Source organism: Carex rostrata, chromosome 3, assembly GCF_964058835.1.
Source record: "Carex rostrata chromosome 3, lpCarRost1.2, whole genome shotgun sequence".
Taxonomy (NCBI): domain Eukaryota; kingdom Viridiplantae; phylum Streptophyta; class Magnoliopsida; order Poales; family Cyperaceae; genus Carex; species Carex rostrata.
Window position 1 is genome coordinate 5385379 of NC_135920.1, and position 21954 is coordinate 5407332.

Consider the following 21954-nt stretch of genomic DNA (forward strand, 5'->3'; position numbering starts at 1 on the left):
CAATAAAAAGGAAGGGCAACACTCAGCCTAAAGCCTTAGACAATTGCCACAATTTTGTACTGTTGATTTTCATTTTAGTGACAATTTCTCTTTATTTATTTAAAAATTAAGTTGTAACAGAAAAGAGGTTTGCCTGTACATAGAGGTGAAGAAGAATGTAGGACTGTTGAGTGATGAATAAAAAAAACAACTCTCTATTCTTTTTTCCTCCTCATTTATTTTCATTTTTTATTGGCAAATTCTCATCTAAATCACAGAAATTTCATTTTTAACAAACGGACCCATCAGTAGCAATCTCTGAGACTGCATGCACATCTCTTTTTAATTGAATTTGTGCTGATAATATCAGAATATGTTTACCTTTATAAAAATACCTGAATTTGCTGTATTTGTAGATACTTACATGAAGCATCTAATTTCGTTTACAAAAAATCGCCCAACCAATTTTTTTTAAATTTGAAAATAACACTGAATATTCCTTGTACATTTATATGAACACCCAAAATTCTGCTTACTTGAAATGACATGCTTTATTTTTTTATGTTTGCATCTGATATTGAGCAGCTAGGCTAGAATGATTGGAAGGATTTGTGTGCCAAAAAAAAGCATAATTAGCCTTTCCATTTTTCCTAATCCTACTTGTGTGTCTCAACAGCTTAGTAATAGCAGCAAGAACTGAAGCACACGCCCAGAAAAAGCGTTACTTGCAAGTATATATATATATTGAAAGAGCACTGGTAATCCACAAGCACACTAAAATTACTGTGTGATTTATTAAAGAACCCGGGTTCAGTTTCTCCACTTTGATTTGAATTTGTTAGATACAGTCGGATGACGCTGAGATATTTGTCAGAAACTGCCTAAAAAAGAAAAGAATTGACTATTGGGCAGCTCCAAGTGAAATTACTGATTATGAAGCAATACTCTCCTATGGAGCTCTCTTTTATTCCTGAAAAAACTACTATATATAATTTATTATGGGTATGGATTATGAATACTGTAATTTTTTTTTAGTAGATATGTATATAGTTATTATCAAATGACACCAAACAGTCTCAGCACTCTCATCATGCATGATATCACTATTAGTATAGGATAGTAGAAAGGTGATGATTAATGGAGATATTAGTTAGGATTGTTAGACTAGTGGCTATTTGGATTTGCTACACATTTACAAAATTCAATCTCTCTCTTGACTTCCTCTTCCTCTCTGTAAACTCATGAATATCGAGCAATATATAAATAAGGCCAGATAATCCTCTTGACCTTTTGATCGAACCGGAACTATTAGGATTAACTACAAAGTAATTTTAATTTGTTAGGTCTCTGCTTCAGAACCTTTTAGAATGTCAAATGGAAAACCTTTCAAATAGTTGTCTTTTCTCTGCAAAAAAGTTCAAATAAGGTTCTTCAATTGGGTTGTTTCTTTTGTATATGTGTGAACTGATTATAAACATCTGCATAATGAGTTGATGACTTTTAGAAGACTTTGTTGTGAAATTTTCTTTTTGGTTTCACAGGCATCTGTTTTTTTTTTTTTTTCATGTTGTCGTTTTCCATGCTTTTTGGTCTTTAGTTCAGAAACTTAACCAGTTCCATTTGAAAAGTGAAACGAAATAAATTAGATACATATTGTTATTATCATGCTCATGATTAGAGGCAGAGTCAGAAAACTTCATATAAGATGAGCAAAAATTCAGAGTATGAGACATATTTTTGTAATTATTCTAAGATTTAAACATATTTTTACAACATTTTTTCAGTAAAAAAGAGCGAATAATATAGCTATATTTTTTACAAAAACTATTGCTCACCTGTCTCCACCTGATTCTGACTCTGTTCGTGCTGATGGTGGTGTAATACCATATTCCATACATATATATAACAAAAACAAAAGCAAGGCCTGCGTATAGTATTTTTATACGTGCTACCTGATTATGAATATATGTTGTAATGATGAGTTTTAGAAAATAGAAAAGGTTGTTGAAGGAACTTTTCAACTGCTGCTATAACGGGAATACTCAGTCACATCACGTCATACTCAGTCACATCACGTCACGTCACACGTATCGATTATGTGATGTGACAATTTACGTAACGTGACTGCATTCGAACGTAAATTACATGTCACATCACGTCATGCAAACCAGTCACGTCACGTTACATCACGGTATAAAACATAGAGTATCCAACTTTTTTGATACGCATAGAATATTCAGGTTTCCCTTTAAGTGTAGGTTCAATGATACTGGTACTCATATAGTACTAGTTTTTATTTTCTCTAGTTTGGTCTAACGAATATTTATAATTTGAATTTAGAAAGTAATATCAGATGTCCAACGGTCTTTCCTCAAAAAAAAAAATGCAATACTATTTACTTATTTTATAATTTTTCATATTTTTTTGTATTTTGAACAAAAATAAATGCAAAGATCTGAACTTCGGCTCACTAAAAGGACATATAGCTGTTCTCTTTTCTAGAAAGGGGTGATGAAGCAAAGGGAGGAAATGGTATGTCTCCTGACATGGCAAATTGGGGATGGTACGACATGCAAAGAATTTGGTCAACCTTGGTTCAGAGGTGCTCAACCGATAGATCACGAGGTGCTCAATGCAACTTGGGAGGCAATTTGGCGTAGATATCCAGGTTTCTGCCTCTGCCCCACTGGATACCTCTGCTCTAGGCAACACTGACTACTGCACTTGGTTTTCTTTTTAAATTGTGTAACATTCAATAATTATTACAATTACAAACCACATGGCTGCATCTTAATTTGTCATCCTTTTTTGTGCTGGCCATTGGGGTGAGTAAATCGCTCATAACTCGCACATTAAAAGCTCGCCTAAACTCGCTCATTTATTCGCTCATTTAAGCTCGCTCATTTACTTAATGAGCGAGCATGAGCATGACTCAACTCGCTCGTAACTCACTCATTAAGAATTTGTCATATCTAATCCCTGCCACATTTAATCCTATGTAATTCTGTGTAACATCAACTTTGCCTCATTAAGATTGATAGATAGTGAGCATAGTTTCATATTATCCTGTTTAATATAGTGAGCACAATGTAACATTTAATCCTGTGTAATATACTAATATTCATAGTTTCATATTCATTTTCTTTTGTAAATCGGCAGAACTAAAACCTCTGCCTAAAACCCAAAACAAGTAATAGTCATAACAACTCGCTCATTTAAATGAATTATGACAATTTGTTGAATTTTGTTATGATGACTTTTAACAAATTTTGTTATGTGTGGGCACACTATATAATTTTGTTCTGAGTCATAAGTCATAACTCGTGAGCCGCTCATAACTCGCTCATTAAAAGCTCGCTCATTTACAACTCGCTCATTTATCCGCTCATTTAAACTCGCTCATTTATTTAATGAGCGAGCATGAGCATACTCTAACTCGCTCATTAATCACCTCTATTGGCCATGACCATTCAAAGAGGTTTATCTCTAGAAGATGAGCCTGGAAAGTTGATCACCTGGGATGACCTTACAATAAGAAATTCCACATCACAAGTTGTCAACCAAGTTCAGGTCAAGACCAAATTATAGTTGTGTCACAGGATGGCAGCGACAACTCAAAAACGGTGCAAGGTGCAATAGATATTGTGGCAGATGGTAATTCAGAGCGGATCAAGATCTTAATTTACCCGGAGATTTATAGGCAAGTTCCTGCTAATGTTTTTCTGAGGAAAAAAATGATTTTTATCAGGTATTTGCGGTATTTTTTTTCTTTTTTCTTGATAAACGAGATTATATGCATCAAATTCAATTGTTCCACTAAAAAACGAGGTCAAGTATTTTCTGATGTATCTTTTATTTGATTTTATATACTTATTCCTTTCTTTTATCGCTATTATTTTTCTTCTCTTTTTATTCTTTGAGAAGGACGTTATTTCATGCTAGCATCAAACCAAATTAATTTCAACATGAAATCTATTATTTTGTTATTCTTATTCTATTATCTTTTTCTTGTTACTTCTTATTTAATTGTTGATTAATTCATGTAGAGAAAAGGTGATCATACTGATAACAAAGCCTTACATTTCCTTGATTGGAACCAGACAAGGAGATACTAAAATCTATGAAACTCGAAAGCTTCTGATCTTGACTTGACCGGGAATACCATTGACACATATGTATAACTCGGCCACTTTTGCAGTAGAAGCAGATTATTTCTGTCACTAGTACAAAAAATATCTCTACTAACCCTCAACCACTGACTGTTTTAATATGTAACAGTCAGTGTATAGAGATTGCGTGGTAAAATTGTAAATAAGAAGAGTTTTAACACTGACTATTCATTTGTAAACAACCGTCAGTGCATCAACACTGACTGTTTTTTTTTTTAACCGTCCGTGTTGATCACAACTTACACCGACCCTTTTATTACAAAACAGTTAGTGTTGAGCAGTACACCAACACTGACTATTGTATTAAGGGAAGCATCAGTGTTGCCTCACCCTACACTGACTGTTTTTTTTCAATAAAATCGTCAGTATTGAGCAGTACACCAATACTGACTGTTATGTTAAGGGAAGCGTCAGTGTTACCTCACCCTACACTGACTGTTTATTCAATATAACCGTCATTGTTGATAGTATAGTCTACACTGACTTTTTTTCAATTGAATGATCAGTGTTACCTAAGAGAACATATCTCCACACAATTCATTTACTAAAATGGAAGCCTCCTTTTTAAATCATAACAATTCATCACGCACATAAGAGGGCTCTGATTAACCCAGTAGCCAATTAGATAAATTATATGCACAAAATCCCATAAAAGAAAAATCTACATTTTAGCATATTAGCTAAACAAATTATACTTACAAATATCAATTTTATACAATTTCATTATTATTTACCTCTTAAAATAGTGTCATTAAATGTGGACAGTGCATTTTCACGTTATAAATCAACGGTTGATTTTTCATGAAATGATTCAAATTTAATTTTTAAATGATCAAGGGAGAACCCTTAACATATACAACATAAATGATTTTAAATTTGGATATGTCTAGGTTTCGATTCGTCGTAATGTGATTATAGCCATTCGATGGTTTGATATTCCGTAAGCTTGATGGATGTGAAAATCAACGTAAATTTGGACAAAATTTGGACGAAAACAAATTAAACTTGTAATATTTAATCGTAACGGTTCCGATCGACCAAGGCACACCATTTTTTTTTGTTCCTTCGTTAACTTCCACAACTATTGTTTTTGTTGCATGACAAGTATATAGCATATGAGTTGTTAAGACAACATGTATGTACTAACATGCTATTTTATGTGTCTAAAACATTTACTAAGACGTAAAAACACGTTTTAACAATCATTATCTTGTAAATTTTACTAATAATAATTTTCAATAATTTTTTTTACCAACAAAATGTCAAATTTCTTCATTAATTAGTACTAATTAAATTTCACAGCTCATGCGAAAAACTAATAATACATAATAAATTAAATTTGTTCATCAAATAGTCACGACATGTACAAATTTAATTAAAATAAGAAAATATAATTATTTAATATTTTACTAAATTTATATCGTATGTACAAATATATATTCTAATAAATCCACATATAACTATACTAAATTTGCACTTCTTATTTAATCCGTGAGCCTATTTCACTGAATTAGTGACCCCAAAATATATTCCCGAATAGGCACCAAACACGTGTCACGCAAAAATACCAAATATCAACAGAGGATACGGCGCTCTATTTCACTTCCCTCTCAATTTTTGGCGTTTTATTTAACAGAGCAGTTTCGATTCAACACAGTACATCACCTTTATAATTTACACATACAAACCATTTAACGAACTGCCGGAAACTAAAACCGCTCTGTTAACACAATTACTTGGCAAAATCTTTTCCCCCTTCGCAGCCAGCGAAATTTTGGATAGAAATCCTCTCAGGTAATTTCAGCGCGTGCACAATATCATGTTATTTTGGATACATCAAGACAATTTTAGGGCGCAAAATAAAAGTAAAGTAAAATAAAATAAAATAAAAGGAAAAAACAACCATGAGTTAAGTGTCGGCCTATAAATAGCACAAAGTACATGATCAAACAACCCTCCACGCAAACACAAACAAGATGTTCTTACCTACTATAAAACAGCCAATCAAAGAGCATTTGTTAAGTGGTAAAATCACTAGAAAAATTCACCTCAAGATAATGGCATGTTAATTTCATACCAACAGCTTTTTAGATGTATTGCATATATTTTATTGAAGAAAATACAAGTTCAATTTTTTTTTTCATAAGTCACTGGAGTAAACCAAAAAGTAAAACATCTACATTATTGATTGAATCTTGCTAGAAGTCATTTCAAATTAAAGAGGTATCTTATAAGGTTTTATTTTCGATTTCAACTTATATGCTAAAGAAATTGTAGTTCTATAATTTGTCTTATGATGATGATGTTTCACCAAAAAGGTTACTTTCTGTGTTAAATAAGGCCAACGGAATAATATCTTTGTTTGTGAAACTAACATAGCTAATTTATTTATGGGTTAGAACTCTGCTCCAGTGGCAGTGCCGGGAGCAGAAGGGGAGCAAGCAGTGGCACTGAGGGCTGTCCGGAGACAAAGTTATGCTGTATCGGAGCAAAATTTTGGGGACTCAAGATACACTATTTGATAACCAAGGGAGGCACTATTTCTTTCGCTGTTTTATCCAGGGATCGATTGATTTTATCTTTGGCAATGCTAAGTCTCTCTATCAGGTATTGCTTCATTCTATGACATTTTTTTGATATGATGTACTGTTTGTAGCTTTTCTTTATCTTTTTAGTTTTAATTCTATTATAATGCAGCTGTCTCAGCTACTAAATATAGAATTATGTTGTTGTTAATTTATCTATCCAATTTCATAGAGTAGATTTAAATGCTAGTAGATTCACGTTATTCTGTTACAGTTACTGGTATGGACCAGCCGTTACTGGTACAATTAATTTCAGTATATCATAATTTCTCATGCAATGTTGGTTATTACCTGTAACTCTATGCATCCAGTAATACCTTACTGGTACTGATTGGTTGGCTTTGAATCCTTTCTGGTACATAATTAGCCTCAACCTTGAACAATATTATTTAACCTGAGATTTGAAATTGGTGTAGGAGTGCACAGTGAATGTGGTGACAACAAGCTATGGTGCAGTGGCTGCTTCACAGAGAGATTCTCCTACGGAAGACACAGGTTTCTCTTTCGTAAAGAGCCGGATTATCGGGTCGGGAATGAATTATCTCGGTCGTGCATGGGGGAGATATTCTAGAGTTGTCTATGCTTATTGTAGGATAGATAGCATTGTTAGACCCGATGGATGGAGTGACTGGAATGATGTCTCTAGAAGAAGGTATGAATGCATCATCTTTTGCCAAACAACATTTATTTGCTCAGATGTGTAAAATTATTAATTTTTCTTTTCTTATGAAACCCTTTATACCAAAATAACGTTTACATTTTTGAATTATTTGACACAGCACTGCATACTTCGGCGAGTACAGCTGTAGTGTAGCAGGTGCAGATTTGGGGAGCAAGGTTAATTGGGCAAAATCCTTAAATTACCAAGAGGCACAACCATTCATCAGTCAAATTTTGAGAGGATTAACTTGTATTTTTTATGACTAATGAATGCATTGAGTGATTGAGGAAAATTTAATTCATCCCGGAAGTTGCTAAGGGGAAAGATTTACTGGTTTAATGGAGTGCCCTTGTTCCTATAATTAATTAATCAATCCTAATTCGACATTAATTAGTTTTCCTTTTGATTTTTGAGCACGTGATATATAAATATTTTTAACATAATTTTGTGAACAATCTTTTGTACTTCAAAACCCATCAAGTTACTATAATTTTCTGGTTGGGTCAGATTCCACATGTGACCTGATTTAACCCCCACCAAATCATGTATTTTTTTGTTAATACTAAAAACATGTAGTATTAGATGCTTCCGTATCATAAACAGATAATTGAGCCTCATGCACAAGATGTCACGATCGGACCAGAGTTTGGTGGTGAATTAATTTGAGTTGAATGAAACCCATCCGACTTGTCAACATTACCGCTCAAACCAAATTATCCTATCTGCTATCTAAGCTAACAATGCCGTGATGTTTTACCGGATCGTCTGGACCTTCTAAAATCTTGGTTGAGCCGAAATAATTAACGAATCTTTTTTTTTTTTTTTTTCCTGCTAAACTTCAAACAAAACCCAAGCTAGTCTAGTTTCAAAGATTCCGACTAGAAGATTATTAAATCCAGCATCTTTCTTTAAGTCCATCACAATTGAAAATCGATAATGTTTTTTTACTCAATAACTAAAACTTTTATCGGAGATATGAAGTGCATATAACTTTACTGGAACTAAATAATTATTTCAAAGAGTCAAATAAAGCCATGTTCAAGGGGAAATGGCTAAGTTCTTAGTTAAAAAAAAATATTTAATTGAATTAGAAAAGTGTTTATATCTCTCATCCTTATTAAAAAGCTTAATGTCTAGATCCTGCAAGAGTTCTGATTTACTGTTTTTTTTTTTTCAGAATGATGCTCAGCTGTTGAATTTCCAGATCGCACATAGATGAAATTTTCAAATTATGAGCTTCAACACTTAAGTATGCATTGGTCACGCCGCATATGATTCCAGTGCCCGCGCGCTGCACCCGTGGACTGCGCCTCTGAACCACGCACGGCACCTGCGGACCGAGCCTGTGCACCACACACCCTTTTTCTTTTCTTTTTTTGCTGAAGGCAGGATTCGAACCCAGTTGGGTTCTGTTGATGCCAAAAATTTTACCACTACACTAGAGTTCACATGTGTTATCTTATAGATAAATATAGTATTTAACTATTTTTCTAAACAAATTTGATTTAAATTATATCTCCTCCTTATTAAGAAGCTTAATGTTTTCTACTACATAATTTGCTCTTGTTGCTGTGCACGGGCACGATTACTAGTATATATATATATATCCTATAATGGGCGTGCATGATTCTGCTAGACAAACAAAGGAATACTAAAATTAAAAGGTGTTAATATTATGGGTTATATTTAGGTGCTGATACTACTACAATAAACTTTTATATTAACAGAACATTATCCAAAAATTACCTTTCTCTGTTTCTCAACTAAGAACCTTTGGGAAAAACATTTTCTAAACTAAGATTAGTAATTGTTATATAGGAGAAGAGAGAAATTATGATTAATGGAGACAAAAAGAGGGGTAAACATTTTGACAGAGCAATTTTAATTCATGCAATGTATGAGTTATATGCAGTGTTGTTTTGACTCTATTATTTATGCAGTGCATTAATTAAAACTGCTCAGAGCTAAATATTGAGTCAACGAAAAGTGTGCCTAGTAAAAAATAGAAATAAAGAAAAAAAATAAAAAAACATCGAATCATCACTTTAATTCTATGGGAAAAAGAAACCTAATTATGCCCTAATTGAGCATATATAAATGAAATATAATAAAAATAAAATAAGAATAAGAATAACTTTGAGTCCATATACAATATTAAATCAAGTACGGTTGATAAAATAGGCATAAGCTCAATATAACACATATAACACAATATATTAAGAAATGATAAAAATAATCACTCATGCAACGTATGAGTTATATGCAGCAGCATTGTTTCTGACTCTATTATTTATGCAGTACATTAATTAAAATTGCTCATAGCTAAATATTGAGTCAACGAAGAGTGTGCTTAGTAAAAAATAGAAATAAAGGAAAAAAAAAAATCATCCAATCATCACTTTAATTCTATGGGAAAAAAAACCTAATTGAGCATATAAAAATAAAATAAATAATAAGAATAACTCTGAGTCCATATACAATATTAAATCAAGTAGGGTTGATAAAATAGGCATAAGCTCAATATAACACATATAACAATACAATATATTAAGAAATGATAAAAATAATCATTCATGCAACGTATGAGTTATATGCAGCGTTGTTTTTTACTCTATTATTTATGCAGTGCATTAATTAAAACTGCTCAGAGCTAAATATTGAGTCAACGAAGAGTGTGCTTAGTAAAAAATAGAAATAAAGCCAAAAAAAACACCATTGAATCTTCACTTTAATTCTATGGGAAAAAAAAAACCTATTATAACCTAACAGAGCATATAAAAATAAAATAACTAATAAGAATAACTCTGAGTCCATAGACAATATTAAATCAAGTAGGGTTGATAAAAATAGATATAAGCTCAATATAAAATAGACATAAGCTCAATATAAAAATTAAATCATTGTGTAAATAGCCAAGCAAGTCAAATTTATCATGTGCTGGATGGTTATATATAACTTTTCGCATCTCCGACCTTAAAAAAAAAAAAAAAAAACTTTTTGCATCTCCATTCATTGTGTTTCTCTAATATTTTATAAATCTTAGTTGTGCTTCTTAGTGCTTCTTACAATCATGGCCGTGATTTTTCACATTATACTTGCGCTTCTTACAATTTTGGCGACCATACAAACCAGTTCCGCTTTTGTAAAGGAATATGGAGAGTTCATTACATGGAACGACTTTTCAATATCAAATTCAAATTATACGTCTAAAGCTGTAAACCAAGCTCAGCGTGGGAACCGCATGATAGTTGTGTCACAAGATGGCCAGGGCAACTCAGAAACGGTGCAAGGCGCCATAGACATGGTGTCAGATGGTAATTCAGAGCGAATCAAGATCTTAATCTACCCGGGGATTTATAGGCAAGTTCCTTTAATATTAATCTGTTTTGAATTGTAAAAGTTTTTTAAAAGTTATTGATTTTTTTTCTGAGGAAAAATCTTTTTTATCAAGATTTTTTTTTTCATTTTCTTGATAAACGAGGTTATGTGCATCAAGTTTCTGATGTAATGTCTTTTATTTGATTTATGTATTTATTCGTTACTTTTTTTCATTGTTATAATTTATCTTTACTTTTTATTATTGGAAAAGTCATGCTGAAATAAGACCAAATTAATTTCAAAGAAATAGTTGTTTATTAATTTCAAGACGACATCTATTATTTTGTTATTCTTATTAATACTTATTTAATTGTTGATTAATTCATTCAGAGAAAAGGTGATCATACCGATAACAAAGCCTTACATTTCCTTGATTGGAACCGGACAAGGAGATACTAAAATCACATGGAACTCAAAAGCTTCTGATCTTGACTCGACCGGGAATCCCATTGGCACATATAGCTCAGCCACTTTTGCAGTAGAAGCAGATTATTTCTGTGCAAAAGAGATTGTATTTGAGGTAATTCTATAATTAATTTGTCTTATGATGATGATGATGTTTCACCAAGAAGGTTAACTTACTTTTGTTTGGTAATTCTATGCTAAATAAGGTCAAGAGAATAATATTTTTGTTTGTTAAACTGACATAGTTAACTTATTTATTGTTAGAACTCTGCTCCAGTGGCAGTGCCGGGAGCAGAAGGGGAGCAAGCAGTGGCACTGAGGCTGTCCGGAGACAAAGCTATGCTGTACCGGAGCAAAATTTTGGGGACTCAAGATACACTATTTGATAACCAAGGGAGGCACTATTTCTTTCGCTGTTTTATCCAGGGATCGATTGATTTTATCTTTGGCAATGCTAAGTCTCTCTATCAGGTATTGCTTCATTCTATGACATTTTTCTGATATGATGTACTGTTTATAGCTTTTCTTTATCTTTTTAGTTTTAATTCTATTATAATGCAGCTGTCTCAGCTACTAAATATAGAATTATGTTGTTGTTAATTTACCTGTCCAATTTCATAGAGTAGATTTAAATGCTAGTAGATGCACGCTATTCTGTTACAGTTACTGATATGGACTAGCCGTTACTGGTACAGTTAATTTCAGTATATCATAATTTCTCATGCAATGTTGGTTATTACCTGTAACTCTATGCATCCAGTAATACCTTACTGGTACTGATTGGTTGGCTTTGAATCCTTTCTGGTACATAATTAGCCTCAACCTTGAACAATATTATTTAACTTGAGATTTGAAATTGGTGTAGGAGTGCACATTGAATGTGGTGACAACAAGTTATGGTGCAGTGGCTGCTTCACAGAGAGATTCTCCTACGGAAGACACAGGTTTCTCTTTTGTAAAGAGTCGGATTTTGGGGTCAGGAATGAATTATCTTGCCCGTGCATGGGGGAGATATTCTAGAGTTGTCTATGCCTATTGTAGGATAGATGGCATTGTTAGACCTGATGGATGGAGTGACTGGAATGATGTCTCTAGAAGAAGGTATGAATGCATTATCTTTTGCCAAACAACATTCATTTGCTCAGATTTGTAAAATACATGTCGAGTGTATGATTAGGCCAATATCACAAATTATTTTTTTCTTATGAAATGATTCATTCTTTTAAGCCCTTTAAACCAAAATAATATATATTTTTTTAATTATGTGGCACAGTACTGCATACTTTGGTGAGTATAGCTGCAGTGGGGCTGGTGCTGAGTTAGGGAATAGAGTAAGCTGGGCGAAATCCTTAACATATGAAGAGGCACAACCTTTCATGAGTCAAGGTTACATCAACGGAAATGAGTGGCTCATGTTGTAGTGTTCTCCAACTTAGGCTGCGTTGTATTATTGTATATATGGTCCGAAATTTTTATTTATACCATAATAAAAAAATAAATAAACCAAAACACCCAACAATATGGGGAATTCTACATTTATTCGGACCGCTAAGTAAATATGCGGCCCATTTATTGGGGGCTGCAGCTTGACTTAGAGGTAGGGGTGTCAATGACACCCGTTTACCCGTTTACCCTACCCGTATCGTATTCGATAAGACGGGTATGGGTAAAGTTTTTTTTTCGTTAGTTTATTGGGTATGGGTATGGGTAAAGATTTTTTTTCGTTAGATAAACGGGTATGGGTACGGGTAAAGGTTATTTTGTATCCATTGGGTAATGGGTAATTATATGAAATATATTATATATAAATATATCAATATTATATCCAATTTATTTATTTTTCTTCTTTTCATATTGTTGTATGCATGTATCAACGCTAGAGACATATATATCAACGAATTCATTTTCTTGTTTTCTTCCTTATTCATCGTTATTGTCTTTTTCTCAATTCTACAAATGAAAATATTCCATGTTTCAAAGAAAATATATCCTCACCTTATTTTATGGCAATAATATATTGTTTGGTCTAAATAAGTAATCCATTAATGTCAGCTCAGGTGTTAGCGTCTAAATTTTGCATTACATGTCAGCTTTCTCAAGGTTATACTATGAATATATATATTTAATAATTGAATGAGATGGAATGAAATGTTAGAAGAAAGAATGTAACAAATGACAAAATTGACCATATGCTGTCCGAACCATTATATTGGTATTTTCGTTATTCGCCCACTACCGTTTCGTTACCCGTTAATCATAACGGGTATGGGTAGGGTAGGGTAAGACAAATTCTTAACGGGTATGGGTAGGGTATGGGTAAGGTCAATTCTTAGTGGGTATGGGTATGAAAATGGTTCCACCCTCCCCGTATCGTACCCATTGACACCCCTACTTAGAGGTCCCCAAAAATCCAAAAAATGCATTGTATTATGAAATATATTTTAGTTTTGAGGACCTCTAAGCCAATATGCGTCCCCCCCTCTCCTTAAATGGGCCGCAGATTCTCTTAGCGTCTCGGGTAAATGTGGAACCCATAATGTGGGGTGTTTTGGTTTATGTTTTTTTCGTGAAAGGGTATAATAAAAATTTCGGATATATCGTTCTCTCCAACTGCAATTGGCGCTAGGAGCAGAGTTCATATCTGCTATTTCTTTGAAAAGAAAATAAGGCCTTACTATTTTAGTTTGTACAGTAAGATTTAGAACAAACCGACCAAACTGACCCGGTTCAGAATTGAGGAGGGGCATTTATATGTGAATCTTGTATGTCCTTTCTTTTCCCAATCGTTCTGTTCTAATCTAGAACATTAGAATTTGTGGATGAACTTGAAAAGAGCATATTTGACCTCATAAATTGTTAAGAAAAGGAGAACAAGGCAATGGATGAGTTTGGTTACACACAAGCCGCTGAACAGAGAGACCAAGAAAGAGATGGTGTTAATAGACCTGAACATTGGGGCCTGCTTGTTAGAGTTAAATATCTTCCTAACTCAAGTTGGGACCGTTCGTCGGCTTCGAATACACAGACTTCAGTAACTCCCTGACTGGTGGACCTGACAGAGCAGAGCGATAACTGGAGAAGATGAAGAAAGCAAAATCAATAAAAAGGAAGGGCAACACTCAGCCTAAAGCCTTAGACAATTGCCACAATTTTGTACTGTTGATTTTCATTTTAGTGACAATTTCTCTTTATTTATTTAAAAATTAAGTTGTAACAGAAAAGGGGTTTGCCTGTACATAGAGGTGAAGAAGAATGTAGGACTGTTGAGTGATGAATAAAAAAAACAACTCTCTATTCTTTTTTCCTCCTCATTTATTTTCATTTTTTATTGGCAAATTCTCATCTAAATCACAGAAATTTCATTTTTAACAAACGGACCCATCAGTAGCAATCTCTGAGACTGCATGCACATCTCTTTTTAATTGAATTTGTGCTGATAATATCAGAATATGTTTACCTTTATAAAAATACCTGAATTTGCTGTATTTGTAGATACTTACATGAAGCATCTAATTTCGTTTACAAAAAATCGCCCAACCAATTTTTTTTAAATTTGAAAATAACACTGAATATTCCTTGTACATTTATATGAACACCCAAAATTCTGCTTACTTGAAATGACATGCTTTATTTTTTTATGTTTGCATCTGATATTGAGCAGCTAGGCTAGAATGATTGGAAGGATTTGTGTGCCAAAAAAAAGCATAATTAGCCTTTCCATTTTTCCTAATCCTACTTGTGTGTCTCAACAGCTTAGTAATAGCAGCAAGAACTGAAGCACACGCCCAGAAAAAGCGTTACTTGCAAGTATATATATATATTGAAAGAGCACTGGTAATCCACAAGCACACTAAAATTACTGTGTGATTTATTAAAGAACCCGGGTTCAGTTTCTCCACTTTGATTTGAATTTGTTAGATACAGTCGGATGACGCTGAGATATTTGTCAGAAACTGCCTAAAAAAGAAAAGAATTGACTATTGGGCAGCTCCAAGTGAAATTACTGATTATGAAGCAATACTCTCCTATGGAGCTCTCTTTTATTCCTGAAAAAACTACTATATATAATTTATTATGGGTATGGATTATGAATACTGTAATTTTTTTTTAGTAGATATGTATATAGTTATTATCAAATGACACCAAACAGTCTCAGCACTCTCATCATGCATGATATCACTATTAGTATAGGATAGTAGAAAGGTGATGATTAATGGAGATATTAGTTAGGATTGTTAGACTAGTGGCTATTTGGATTTGCTACACATTTACAAAATTCAATCTCTCTCTTGACTTCCTCTTCCTCTCTGTAAACTCATGAATATCGAGCAATATATAAATAAGGCCAGATAATCCTCTTGACCTTTTGATCGAACCGGAACTATTAGGATTAACTACAAAGTAATTTTAATTTGTTAGGTCTCTGCTTCAGAACCTTTTAGAATGTCAAATGGAAAACCTTTCAAATAGTTGTCTTTTCTCTGCAAAAAAGTTCAAATAAGGTTCTTCAATTGGGTTGTTTCTTTTGTATATGTGTGAACTGATTATAAACATCTGCATAATGAGTTGATGACTTTTAGAAGACTTTGTTGTGAAATTTTCTTTTTGGTTTCACAGGCATCTGTTTTTTCTTTTTTTTTTTTCATGTTGTCGTTTTCCATGCTTTTTGGTCTTTAGTTCAGAAACTTAACCAGTTCCATTTGAAAAGTGAAACGAAATAAATTAGATACATATTGTTATTATCATGCTCATGATTAGAGGCAGAGTCAGAAAACTTCATATAAGATGAGCAAAAATTCAGAGTATGAGACATATTTTTGTAATTATTCTAAGATTTAAACATATTTTTACAACATTTTTTCAGTAAAAAAGAGCGAATAATATAGCTATATTTTTTACAAAAACTATTGCTCACCTGTCTCCACCTGATTCTGACTCTGTTCGTGCTGATGGTGGTGTAATACCATATTCCATACATATATATAACAAAAACAAAAGCAAGGCCTGCGTATAGTATTTTTATACGTGCTACCTGATTATGAATATATGTTGTAATGATGAGTTTTAGAAAATAGAAAAGGTTGTTGAAGGAACTTTTCAACTGCTGCTATAACGGGAATACTCAGTCACATCACGTCATACTCAGTCACATCACGTCACGTCACACGTATCGATTATGTGATGTGACAATTTACGTAACGTGACTGCATTCGAGCGTAAATTACATGTCACATCACGTCATGCAAACCAGTCACGTCACGTTATATCACGGTATAAAACATAGAGTATCCAACTTTTTTGATACGCATAGAATATCCAGGTTTCCCTTTAAGTGTAGGTTCAATGATACTGGTACTCATATAGTACTGGTTTTTATTTTCTCTAGTTTAGTCTAACGAATATTTATAATTTGAATTTAAAAAGTAATATCAGATGTCCAACGGTCTTTTCTCAAAAAAAAAAATGCAATACTATTTACTTATTTTAGAATTTTTCATATTTTTTTGTATTTTGAACAAAAAAAAATGCAAAGATCTGAACTTTGGCTCACTAAAAGGACATATAGCTGTTCTCTTTTCTAGAAAGGGGTGATGAAGCAAAGGGAGGAAATGGTATGTCTCCTGACATGGCAAATTGGGGATGGTACGACATGCAAAGAATTTGGTCAACCTTGGTTCAGAGGTTCTCAACCGATAGATCACGAGGTGCTCAATGCAACTTGGGAGGCAATTTGGCGTAGATATCCAGGTTTCTGCCTCTGCCCCACTGGATACCTCTGTTCTAGGCAACACTGACTACTGCAGTTGGTTTTTTTTTTAAATTGTGTAACATTCAATAATTATTACAATTACAAACCACATGGCTGCATCTTTGTCATCCTTTTTTGTGCTGGCCATGACCATTCAAAGAGGTTTATCTCTAGAAGATGAGCCTGGAAAGCTGATCACCTGGGATGACCTTACAATAAGAAATTCCACATCACAAGTTGTCAACTAAGTTCAGGTCAAGACCAAATTATAGTTGTGTCACAGGATGGCAGCGACAACTCAAAAACGGTGCAAGGTGCAATAGATATTGTGGCAGATGGTAATTCAGAGCGGATCAAGATCTTAATTTACCCGGAGATTTATAGGCAAGTTCCTGCTAATATTTTTCTGAGGAAAAAAAGGATTTTTATCAGGTATTTGCGGTATATTTTTTTCTTTTTTCTTGATAAACGAGATTATATGCATCAAATTCAATTGTTCCACTAAAAAACGAGGTCAAGTATTTTCTGATGTATCTTTTATTTGATTTTATATACTTATTCCTTTCTTTTATCGCTATTATTTTTCTTCTCTTTTTATTCTTTGAGAAGGACGTTATTTCATGCTAGCATCAAACCAAATTAATTTCAACATGAAATCTATTATTTTGTTATTCTTATTCTATTATCTTTTTCTTGTTACTTCTTATTTAATTGTTGATTAATTCATGTAGAGAAAAGGTGATCATACTGATAACAAAGCCTTACATTTCCTTGATTGGAACCAGACAAGGAGATACTAAAATCTATGAAACTCGAAAGCTTCTGATCTTGACTTGACCGGGAATACCATTGATATATATGTATAACTCGGCCACTTTTGCAGTAGAAGCAGATTATTTCTGTCACCAGTACAAAAAATCTCTTTACTAACCCTCAACCACTGACTGTTTTAATATGTAACAGTCAGTGTATAGAAATTGCGTGGTAAAATTGTAAATAAGAAGAGTTTCAACACTGACTATTCATTTGTAAACAACCGACAGTGCATCAACACTGACTGTTTTTTTTTTTTTTTAACCGTCCGTGTTGATCATAACTTACACCGACCCTTTTATTACAAAACAATTAGTGTTGAGCAGTACACCAACATTGACTGTTGTATTAAGGGAAGCATCAGTGTTGCCTCACCCTACACTGACTGTTTTTTTCAATAAAATCGTCAGTGTTGAGCATTACACCAATACTGACTGTTATGTTAAGGGAAGCGTCAGTGTTACCTCACCCTACACTGACTGTTTATTCAATATAACCGTCATTGTTGATAGTATAGTCTACACTGACTTTTTTTTCAATTGAATGATCAGTGTTACCTAAGAGAACATATCTCCACACAATTCATTTACTAAAATGGAAGCCTCCTTTTTAAATCATAACAATTCATCACGCACATAAGAGGGCTCTGATTAACCCAGTAGCCAATTAGATAAGAATTGCACAACAAATTATATGCACAAAATCCCATAAAAAAAAAATCTACATTTTAGCATATTAGCTAAACAAATTATACTTACAAATATCAATTTTATACAATTTCATTATTATTTACCTCTTAAAATAGTGTCATTAAATGTGGAACGTGCATTTTCACGTTATAAATCAACGGTTGATTTTTCATGAAATGATTCAAATTTAATTTTTAAATGATCAAGGGAGAACCCTTAACATATACAACATAAATGATTTTAAATTTGGATATGTCTAGGTTTCGATTTGTCGTAATGTGATTATAGCCATTCGATGGTTTGATATTCCGTAAGCTTGATGGATGTGAAAATCAACGTAAATTTGAACAAAATTTGGACGAAAACAAATTAAACTTGTAATATTTAATCGTAACGGTTCCGATCGACCAAGGCACAACATTTTTTTTTGTTCCTTCGTTAACTTCCACAACTATTGTTTTTGTTGCATGACAAGTATATAGCATATGAGTTGTTAAGACAACATGTATGTACTAACATGCTATTTTATGTGTCTAAAACATTTACTAAGACGCAAAAACACGTTTTAACATTCATTATCTTGTAAAATTTTACTAATAATAATTTTCAATAATTTTTTTTACCAACAAAATGTCAAATTTCTTCATTAATTAGTACTAATTAAATTTCACAGCTCATGCGAAAAACTAATAATACATAATAAATTGAATTTGTTCATCAAATAGTCACGACATGTACAAATTTAATTAAAATAAGAAAATATAATTATTTAATATTTTACTAAATTTATATCGTATGTACAAATATATATTCTAATAAATCCACATATAACTATACTAAATTTGCACTTCTTATTTAATCCGTGAGCCTATTTCACTGAATTAGTGACCCAAAAATATATTCCCGAATAGGCACCAAACACGTGTCACGCAAAAATACCAAATATCAACAGAGGATACGGCGCTCTATTTCACTTCCCTCTCAATTTTTGGCGTTTTATTTAACAGAGCAGTTTCGATTCAACACAGTACATCACCTTTATAATTTACACATACAAACCATTTAACGAACTGCCGGAAACTAAAACCGCTCTGTTAACACAATTACTTGGCAAAATCTTTTCCCCCTTCGCAGCCAGCGAAATTTTGGATAGAAATCCTCTCAGGTAATTTCAGCGCGTGCACAATATCATGTTATTTTGGATACATCAAGACAATTTTGCGCAAAATAAAAGTAAAGTAAAATAAAATAAAAGGAAAAAACAACCATGAGTTAAGTGTCGGCCTATAAATAGCACAAAGTACATGATCAAACAACCCTCCACGCAAACACAAACAAGATGTTCTTACCTACTATAAAACAGCCAATCAAAGAGCATTTGTTAAGTGGTAAAATCACTAGAAAAATTCACCTCAAGATAATGGCATGTTAATTTCATACCAACAGCTTTTTAGATGTATTGCATATATTTTATTGAAGAAAATACAAGTTCAATTTTTTTTTTCATAAGTCACTGGAGTAAACCAAAAAGTAAAACATCTACATTATTGATTGAATCTTGCTAGAAGTCATTTCAAATTAAAGAGGTATCTTATAAGGTTTTATTTTCGATTTCAACTTATATGCTAAAGAAATTGTAGTTCTATAATTTGTCTTATGATGATGATGTTTCACCAAAAAGGTTACTTTCTGTGTTAAATAAGGCCAACGGAATAATATCTTTGTTTGTGAAACTAACATAGCTAACTTATTTATGGGTTAGAACTCTACTCCAGTGGCAGTGCCGGGAGCAGAAGGGGAGCAAGCAGTGGCACTGAGGGCTGTCCGGAGACAAAGCTATGTTGTATCGGAGCAAAATTTTGGGGACTCAAGATACACTATTTGATAACCAAGGGAGGCACTATTTCTTTCGCTGTTTTATCCAGGGATCGATTGATTTTATCTTTGGCAATGCTAAGTCTCTCTATCAGGTATTGCTTCATTCTATGACATTTTTCTGATATGATGTATTGTTTGTAGCTTTTCTTTATCTTTTAAGTTTTAATTCTATTACAATGCAGCTGTCTCAGCTACTAAATATAGAATTATGTTGTTGTTAATTTATCTATCCAATTTCATAGAGTAGATTTAAATGCTAGTAGATTCACGTTATTCTGTTACAGTTACTGGTATGGACCAGCCGTTACTGGTACAGTTAATTTCAGTATATCATAATTTCTCATGCAATGTTGGTTATTACCTGTAACTCTATGCATCCAGTAATACCTTACTGGTACTGATTGGTTGGCTTTGAATCCTTTCTGGTACATAATTAGCCTCAACCTTGAACAATATTATTTAACCTGAGATTTGAAATTGGTGTAGGAGTGCACATTGAATGTGGTGACAACAAGCTATGGTGCAGTGGCTGCTTCACAGAGAGATTCTCCTACGGAAGACACAGGTTTCTCTTTCGTAAAGAGCCAGATTATCGGGTCGGGAATGAATTATCTCGGTCATGCATGGGGGAGATATTCTAGAGTTGTCTATGCTTATTGTAGGATAGATAGCATTGTTAGACCCGATGGATGGAGTGACTGGAATGATGTCTCTAGAAGAAGGTATGAATGCATCATCTTTTGCCAAACAACATTTATTTGCTCAGATGTGTAAAATTATTAAAAAAAATTTCTTATGAAACCCTTTATACCAAAATAACGTTTACATTTTTGAATTATTTGACACAGCACTGCATACTTCGGCAGTACAGCTGTAGTGTAGCAGGTGCAGATTTGGGGAGCAAGGTTAATTGGACAAAATCCTTAAATTACCAAGAGGCACAACCATTCATCAGTCAAATTTTGAGAGGATTAACTTGTATTTTTTATGACTAATGAATGCATTGAGTGATTGAGGAAAATTTAATTCATCCCGGAAGTTGCTAAGGGGCAAGATTTACTGGTTTAATGGAGTGCCCTTGTTCCTATAATTAATTAATCAATCTTAATTCGACATTAATTAGTTTTCCTTTTGATTTTTGAGCACGTGATAAATATTTTTAACATAATTTTGTGAACAATCTTTTCTACTTCAAAACCCATCAAGTTACTATAATTTCCTGGTTGGGTCAGATTCCACATGTGACCTGATTTAACCCCACCAAATCATGTATTTTTTGTTAATACTAAAAACATGTAGTATTAGATGCTTCCGTATCATAAACAGATAATTGAGCCTCATGCACAAGATGTCACGATCGGACCAGAGTTTGGTGGTGAATTTGAGTTGAATGAAACCCATCCGACTTGTCTACATTACCGCTCAAACCAAATAATCCTATCTGCTATCTAAGCTAACAATGCCGTGCTGTTTTACCGGATCTTCTGGACCTTCTAAAATCTTGGTTGAGCCGAAATAATTAACGAGTCCCTTTTTTTTTCCTGCTAAACTTCAAACAAAACCCAAGCTAGTCTAGTTTCAAAGATTCCGACTAGAAGATTATTAAATCCAGCATCTCTCTTTAAGTCCATAACAATTGAAAATCGAT

General features: G+C 33.2%; 2 protein-coding genes and 1 pseudogene across 2 annotated transcripts; all 3 read left to right on the top strand.

The window, feature by feature from the left end:
* The first annotated feature begins 2508 nt into the window (after positions 1 to 2508).
* Positions 2509 to 8060, top strand: LOC144551370 (pectinesterase QRT1-like; annotated as a pseudogene).
* Positions 8061 to 10464: 2404 nt separating this feature from the next.
* LOC144551807 (pectinesterase QRT1-like) lies at positions 10465 to 12619 on the top strand. Its single transcript, XM_078299918.1, has 5 exons — positions 10465 to 10754; positions 11103 to 11292; positions 11442 to 11648; positions 12043 to 12278; positions 12451 to 12619. The coding sequence occupies exons 1-5, from the start codon at positions 10465 to 10467 to the stop codon at positions 12596 to 12598; spliced, it is 1071 nt and encodes a 356-aa protein (XP_078156044.1). The 3' UTR covers positions 12599 to 12619.
* Positions 12620 to 17036: 4417 nt separating this feature from the next.
* Positions 17037 to 21188, top strand: LOC144551808 (putative pectinesterase 53). Its single transcript, XM_078299919.1, has 4 exons — positions 17037 to 17162; positions 20191 to 20250; positions 20793 to 21028; positions 21155 to 21188. The coding sequence occupies exons 1-4, from the start codon at positions 17037 to 17039 to the stop codon at positions 21186 to 21188; spliced, it is 456 nt and encodes a 151-aa protein (XP_078156045.1).
* The last annotated feature ends 766 nt before the right edge of the window (positions 21189 to 21954 follow it).

Bases quoted from the DNA above. Each gene is read 5' to 3' on its own strand.
- LOC144551807 (XM_078299918.1), top strand. From the start codon at position 10,465: ATGGCCGTGATTTTTCACATTATACTTGCGCTTCTTACAATTTTGGCG. The intron at 10,755-11,102 runs GCAAGTTCCTTT...TAATTCATTCAG, and splicing joins ATCTACCCGGGGATTTATAG to AGAAAAGGTGATCATACCGA. The intron at 11,649-12,042 runs GTATTGCTTCAT...AAATTGGTGTAG, and splicing joins ATGCTAAGTCTCTCTATCAG to GAGTGCACATTGAATGTGGT.
- LOC144551808 (XM_078299919.1), top strand. From the start codon at position 17,037: ATGGCTGCATCTTTGTCATCCTTTTTTGTGCTGGCCATGACCATTCAA. The intron at 17,163-20,190 runs GTTGTCAACTAA...TTTATGGGTTAG, and splicing joins TAAGAAATTCCACATCACAA to AACTCTACTCCAGTGGCAGT. The intron at 21,029-21,154 runs GTATGAATGCAT...TATTTGACACAG, and splicing joins AATGATGTCTCTAGAAGAAG to CACTGCATACTTCGGCAGTA.